The 7,500-nt window shown below is 42.4% G+C and overlaps 1 protein-coding gene across 1 annotated transcript in view; it reads left to right on the top strand.

Annotated features, from left to right (window-relative positions):
• The window catches only part of ints3 (integrator complex subunit 3), a 40,742-nt gene that overhangs the window by 15,546 nt on the left and 17,696 nt on the right, over positions 1–7,500 (top strand). Inside the window, exons 15-19 of the mRNA XM_079523374.1 lie at positions 720–833; positions 1,818–1,947; positions 3,047–3,101; positions 3,545–3,648; positions 4,810–4,974. Coding sequence (XP_079379500.1) covers positions 720–833; positions 1,818–1,947; positions 3,047–3,101; positions 3,545–3,648; positions 4,810–4,974 — 568 coding nt within the window. The remainder of the gene's footprint in view (positions 1–719; positions 834–1,817; positions 1,948–3,046; positions 3,102–3,544; positions 3,649–4,809; positions 4,975–7,500) is intronic.

Below are 7,500 nucleotides of genomic sequence, written 5' to 3'. Positions count from 1 at the left end.
GAATTAAAAAAATATTATAACTTCTTGCCGGACGCAATCTACAACCGGGATGTTACGTAGCTCCATCACAAAAGGAGACATTTCCGGAGAAATCAATGAATGAAGATCTTGATAACTAAAAAGCTAATCATTTTGAAAATGTATATAACTTCTTTTCATGGTCAGACTTGCTGACCATGAATCAGACCGTTAAAATGGTAATTTAAAAAAAGGAACAGTTTTGCCACCCTTGCTTTTAGAGCTTCAAGTGCTGGCAGGTGTGTGCCAGGTGTGTGACTTACTGTGCCTTTTTGTGTGCCTCAAACATCAACATGCCACGTTTGTCCTTTCAGGACAGGGCTGCGTGCACTGGGGCAACCGGGGGGGGGGGGGGGGGGGGGGATTTTGGGAACATTCTCTGGGTACTACTGTACTACTACTGTAGTGCCCACACGGTTAGCTGTGTGTTGCTCATTCCAGAAAATGCCATGATCCTTAACATGTTGTACCTCACTGTAAAGGTGACTAATAATAACCTGGCTTTCCAACCATATGAAAAAACATTGCATTTGCTAATCGAGGGGCATCCAAAAGTCCCAGCCTACCGCTACGATCAGTCCGTTTCATCTAAAACTACCATAAGAAAACTGACTGTGTGTGTGTGTGTGTGTGTGTGTGTGTGTGTGTGTGTGCGTGTGCGTGCGCGTGTGCGTGCGCGCGTGTGTGTGTGTGCGTGCCAGTTAAAATGGAGGAGTCGTCGATGGAGGACAACCACGTGTCGGACAAGGAGGAGGGTTGCTATGACAACACAGAGGCTGCCTTCAGTGACGACGAGGACGATTTCAACAGCAAAGGTAACATCATGTTTTATTAACCCATTTTGACCTGAGATCAGATTCTAAAAATGTCTTCTACATCCTGACGGTTTCCTGAAAAAGCTATGTTTCTATGTCAGTCGTTCTTCGATTTTTTGAGTGGTACAACCACTCCAAGGAACAGCAATGTCTGTGCCTTTGTGACTATGTTTGTGTGTGACTCATGTGTGACTCATGAGTACCAGTAGGGGTGCTGTTGTGCCAGAAACAGAGACAGAGAGATAGTATTGCACTGTTGCCTGCTAATGAGAGAGAGAGAGAGAGAGAGAGGGGGGGGGATTTGCACCACTCAGTTCACACGGGTGTGATTTTTCAAAAATAGCAGGCCTACAAGCTCGTGGCGCGCTATGAGCTTGTAGATCTGGTATTTTTCAATAGCTAAAGCATAACATGATGCTAACACCAAAAGGGGTTCCCGCCCCAAAATGGGTTAATTGATTTATATATGAATATTCATGTTATCAACATGTTTATTGCTCATTTCTGTGCTGCCTACGGAACTCGCCTATCAGGCTTGTTCCTGCAGCAACGCAGGCATGCGTTAATGACCGCAAAGAACACCCTCTCGTGTAATATCGCTAAGCATACATGATTTGAACATTTGGGAAAACAAGACAATTTAACATTGAGGTTTCCAGTCTTCCGGTTACCTTTTATGATGAGATTAATTTGTTTGGTCAAGAGCAGCGTCTTTACAAGAAGGACATCATTTTGTAACAAAGTTGTCACTTTGTTAATCACAAAGGGATTTATCTTTCCTTCTTTTAAGGTTTGAACTTTATTCCCAATAGGAAAATTAGTTTGCATTTTTTTTTTAAATAAAGACAACATATTTGAGACAATGTATTTCCTTAACAAAAAAATCCAAACTGAAATCTAAAAATCGAGTTTTCAGAGAAAAAAAAAACAGCCCTACATTATAATAATTGTGTGTTGTTTTTTTGTTTGTTTTTATTTCTGCAGGGAAAAAGCGAGAGTTTAGGTTCCACCCAATCAAAGAGGCCATTATTGAGGAACCTGCTGACATCACACCTTACTTGGACCAATTAGATGACACGATGAAAGAGAAAGTGCTCCAGTTGCAGAAAACAAGGTTAATTATTAATTCTTTAATTGGTCAATTTATCTTATTAACTCATTCACGTACTCCTACGGGCTCCTGTCAGCAGGGAGTGTTGGGCGGGGGGAGTAAAACGGAGGCTCTGTGTCCTCCCGGTGGGGGCTCCTCACTGGTACCCTCCCGGTGGGGGCTCCTCACTGGTAGCCTGGCGTGGCCAGACTAACATCACTGTGTCCTCCCGGTGGGGGCTCCTCACTGGTACCCGTGTACGTGTTGACATTAGCAGACACGTTAGCAGAGCTTTATTATTAACTAAAGGCTACTTTGGTAATTACAGTTATTTAATCAAATTAGCAAAATGGTTGGAACCATTTTTGTGAAATAATGATTAAGGGGCGATTCACACTATGGTCCCGGGTGCTCACTCGGGACCACTTGGCAGATGTTGTGGTAGTGTGAATGATGCGTACCGTTGTGAATGATGCGTCCTAACCCTAACCCTAACCCTTTTTTTATGAACGTGACATGGTCTCTAGTCGACGAGCCAAGCGTCAACAAAAGAAAACACACAGACGCTGCACGACGCGTAACACCAGCGCATTTCTCAACGCCGCCCGTCTCCTGTTGAATCTGCGTATACGCGCAGCACCGCAATATGCGCTGATCTTATTCTGTGGAGTACACGTGGCTCTGGGGCTTTGCTTGGCATAGTTTCCAAAGTAAAACAAAATAATAATAATGCTAAAGTAGAATCCATAGCAAACTAATATCAAACACGACACTGGAGCACAGAACTGACTGACACAGTGAATAGCAGGCAGGCTGACAGTGAAGTAGTATAACGGCAAAGAGGCAATGCAATGTGTGTGTCTGGATTTATTTGAGACAATGTCGCAGAGTTGATGGTCAGTGTCCGGGCGTGCCAGCCATCAAGCACACCGCCATCTGGAGGAGTAAAGTGTGTTATGCAAGTGTGCGCTGTTGAATCGGGTGCACTGTTGAATCTCGGGCAATGTGAATCATGGCCATCGGGGACCAGGCAACCATATTCGGAAACGGTTCCAATGAAACTGATTCAGTCCGTCTCAGTGTGAATTGCCTATATAAGAACTATTATTATTCTAATCCTCAGTGATTCAGAGATGCAGTGTGTGGCGATGCAGGAGATTGTGGATCTCATCCTGGAGGTGAGTTGGATGTTCTGTATTATTATTATTCTCATTGTTAATTTATTCTACTGTCTACTACGGTTCTACTCTGACTGTTGTGTCCTGTGTTGTAATGTGATTTCTACGTGTTAGAATGTCTTTTACTATGTTTAGGAGGACTGAGCAGATGTCCAATGTGTTAATGTGTGTTTTACTATGTTTAGGAGGACTTTGAGACGGAACACATGTCCACTGTGTTAATGTGCGTGTATGTGTTTTACTATGTTTAGGAGGACTTTGAGACAGAGCAGATGTCCAATGTGTTAATGTGTGTTTTACTATGTTTAGGAGGACTTTGAGACGGAGCAGATGTCCACTGTGTTAATGTGCGTGTATGTGTTTTACTATGTTTAGGAGGACTTTGAGACGGAACACATGTCCACTGTGTTAATGTGCGTTAATGAGTGTTTTACTATGTTTAGGAGGACTTTGAGACGGAACAGATGTCCACTCTGGCCTCGTGTTTGGCCGAACTCTTTAAGAATCACTTCAGAGGAGATGTTCTGCCTGACGACATCACGGAAGAGTAATTAATATTACATAATTCATATCATTTATTATCCTACCTGCTGACGTCACAGAAGAGTATGTTATGAATAATAATAAGACCTGGGGATAAGTGTAGCCTTGTTACTGAACAAACACTAGTAGTCTAGATAGCAATGATTACTATGAGCATATAGAGCTATAACACTAATTCTAACAACATGACTTACCCTACCTCTAAGACAGGGGTGGGCAACTGGCGGCCCGGGGGACACATGCGGCCCCCACCTTCACTTAATGCGGCCTAACATGTTAATATCAGAATACTGATATAGTATTGATTTCAGCTGTTACAATTCCAAACTCTCTTTAATTACTTCATGACTAGTATTAAATGACTAGTAGGCCTACTTAATGACTAGTATTAAAATGTTATTGTCTCTTTGTGTCCAATGTAGTTATGGTAACAGTTCATAAAGTTAACATAACTATAACTAAATGCATTTGAAATTCATTAAAAAGGTTACAAAACGCGTCGCTCTGCGACGCGGTTTGAGCTTGTAGATCGGCTATTTTCGCTACGACATTAACATGCACTGTGGCCCCTCTGGAGTGAGTGTGGAAATATATTGGCCCTCGCCATCGTCAAAGTTGCCCACCCCTGCTCTAAGACATAAAACAAGTCTGGTACGTTATTCTTTGTGCATATTAAGGGGCAAACGCAAGCACACTTGTACGGTTTTTATTTTTCTGGCAAGTCAACATGATCTTCGTGACCTGTACTCATACGCAGAGCTCGTACGTAGGTCTGCCATTTTAGATATGTGATACCGACATGAGACAGAGTGGGAGTTGGGCTTTACTGTCAACCTCTATATCTCTGCTGTCGGGAAGAAACCACCTAACTCCAAAATGTTAATTTCCAAGTCCAAGAGGCTAAATGTCGTCAAAATAATGGTAGTCCGTACTGTAGCTCCAATGCCGAACAGATACTGGGCCTTGACATGAAAAGGGTTGAAAACCCCCTGTTCTAACTGATAAGATGTTGACACCACTGAGGAGTATGTTCACCTGTATTCTGTTGAGAACGTACATGTGTTCATATCTGATCTACTGTAAGAATTCAGTCTGATTCTCATTTCTGTGTGTGTATGTGTGCGTGCATGCGTGTGTGCTTGTACGTGTGCGTGCGTGTGCGTAGGTCTCTGGAGGAGTCTGTGTGTAAGCCGGTGTGTTTGGTGTTCAGGAACCTGTGTACGATGCAGGAGGACAACGCTGGCTTCTCCGTCCTCTTGGACATGTTGGCTGAGCTGTACCAGAAACAACCCAAGATAGGATACCATCTACTGTACTACCTTAAAGCTAGGTAACTACCTAAGATAGGATACCATCTACTGTACTACCTTAAAGCTAGGTAACTACCTAAGATAGGATACCATCTACTGTACTACCTTAAAGCTAGGTAACTACCTAAGATAGGACACCACCTGATGTACTACCTTAAAGCTAGGTAACTACCTAAGATAGGACACCATCTACTGTACTACCTTAAAGCTAGGTAACTACCTAAGATAGGACACCACCTGATGTACTACCTTAAAGCTAGGTAACTACCTAAGATAGGATACCATCTACTGTACTACCTTAAAGCTAGGTAACTACCTAAGATAGGACACCACCTGATGTACTACCTTAAAGCTAGGTAACTACCTAAGATAGGACACCATCTACTGTACTACCTTAAAGCTAGGTAACTACCTAAGATAGGACACCACCTGATGTACTACCTTAAAGCTAGGTAACTACCTAAGATAGGACACCATCTACTGTACTACCTTAAAGCTAGGTAACTACCTAAGATAGGACACCATCTACTGTACTACCTTAAAGCTAGGTAACTACCTAAGATAGGACACCATCTACTGTACTTCCTTAAAGCTAGGTAACTACCTAAGATAGGACACCATCTACTGTACTTCCTTAAAGCTAGGTAACTACCTAAGATAGGACACCATCTACTGTACTACCTTAAAGCTAGGTAACTACCTAAGATAGGACACCACCTGATGTACTACCTTAAAGCTAGGTAACTACCTAAGATAGGACACCATCTGATGTACTACCTTAAAGCTAGGTAACTACCTAAGATAGGACACCATCTACTGTACTACCTTAAAGCTAGGTAACTACCTAAGATAGGACACCATCTACTGTACTACCTTAAAGCTAGGTAACTACCTAAGATAGGTCACCACCTGATGTACTACCTTAAAGCTAGGTAACTACCTAAGATAGGACACCACCTACTGTACTACCTTAAAGCTAGGTAACTACCTAAGATAGGACACCACCTACTGTACTACCTTAAAGCTAGGTAACTACCTAAGATAGGACACCACCTACTGTACTACCTTAAAGCTAGGTAACTACCTAAGATAGGACACCACCTACTGTACTACCTTAAAGCTAGGTAACTACCTAAGATAGGACACCACCTACTGTACTACCTTAAAGCTAGGTAACTACCTAAGATAGGACACCACCCACTGTACTACCTTAAAGCTAGGTAACTACCTAAGATAGGACACCATCTACTGTACTACCTTAAAGCTAGGTAACTACCTAAGATAGGACACCACCTGATGTACTACCTTAAAGCTAGGTAACTACCTAAGATAGGTCACCACCCGCTGTACTACCTTAAAGCTAGGTAACTACCTAAGATAGGACACCACCCGCTGTACTACCTTAAAGCTAGGTAACTACCTAAGATAGGACACCATCTACTGTACTACCTTAAAGCTAGGTAACTACCTAAGATAGGACACCATCTGATGTACTACCTTAAAGCTAGGTAACTACCTAAGATAGGACACCATCTGATGTACTACCTTAAAGCTAGGTAACTACCTAAGATAGGACACCACCTGATGTACTACCTTAGAGCTAGGTAACTACCTAAGATAGGACACCATCTACTGTACTACCTTAAAGCTAGGTAACTACCTAAGATAGGACACCACCTGATGTACTACCTTAAATCTAGGTAACTACCTAAGATAGGACACCACCTGCTCTACTACCTTAAAGCTAGGTAACTACCTAAGATAGGACACCACCTGATGTACTACCTTAGAGCTAGGTAACTACCTAAGATAGGACACCATCTACTGTACTACCTTAAAGCTAGGTAACTACCTAAGATAGGACACCATCTACTGTACTACCTTAAAGCTAGGTAACTACCTAAGATAGGACACCATCTACTGTACTACCTTAAAGCTAGGTAACTACCTAAGATAGGACACCACCTGATGTACTACCTTAAAGCTAGGTAACTACCTAAGATAGGACACCATCTACTGTACTACCTTAAAGCTAGGTAACTACCTAAGATAGGACACCACCTGATGTACTACCTTAAAGCTAGGTAACTACCTAAGATAGGTCACCACCCGCTGTACTACCTTAAAGCTAGGTAACTACCTAAGATAGGACACCACCCGCTGTACTACCTTAAAGCTAGGTAACTACCTAAGATAGGACACCACCTGATGTACTACCTTAGAGCTAGGTAACTACCTAAGATAGGACACCACTTACTGTACTACCTTAAAGCTAGGTAACTACCTAAGATAGGACACCACTTACTGTACTACCTTAAAGCTAGGTAACTACCTAAGATAGGACACCACCTGCTGTACTACCTTAAAGCTAGGTAACTACCTAAGATAGGACACCACCCACTGTACTACCTTAAAGCTAGGTAACTACCTAAGATAGGACACCATCTACTGTACTACCTTAAAGCTAGGTAACTACCTAAGATAGGACACCATCTACTGTACTACCTTAAAGCTAGGTAACTACCTAAGATAGGACACCACCTGAT

This window comes from Electrona antarctica (assembly GCF_951216825.1).
Source record: "Electrona antarctica genome assembly, chromosome: 15".
In the NCBI taxonomy this organism is placed as follows: Eukaryota; Metazoa; Chordata; class Actinopteri; order Myctophiformes; family Myctophidae; genus Electrona; species Electrona antarctica.
This window is presented reverse-complemented; position numbering and strand designations above follow the sequence as displayed.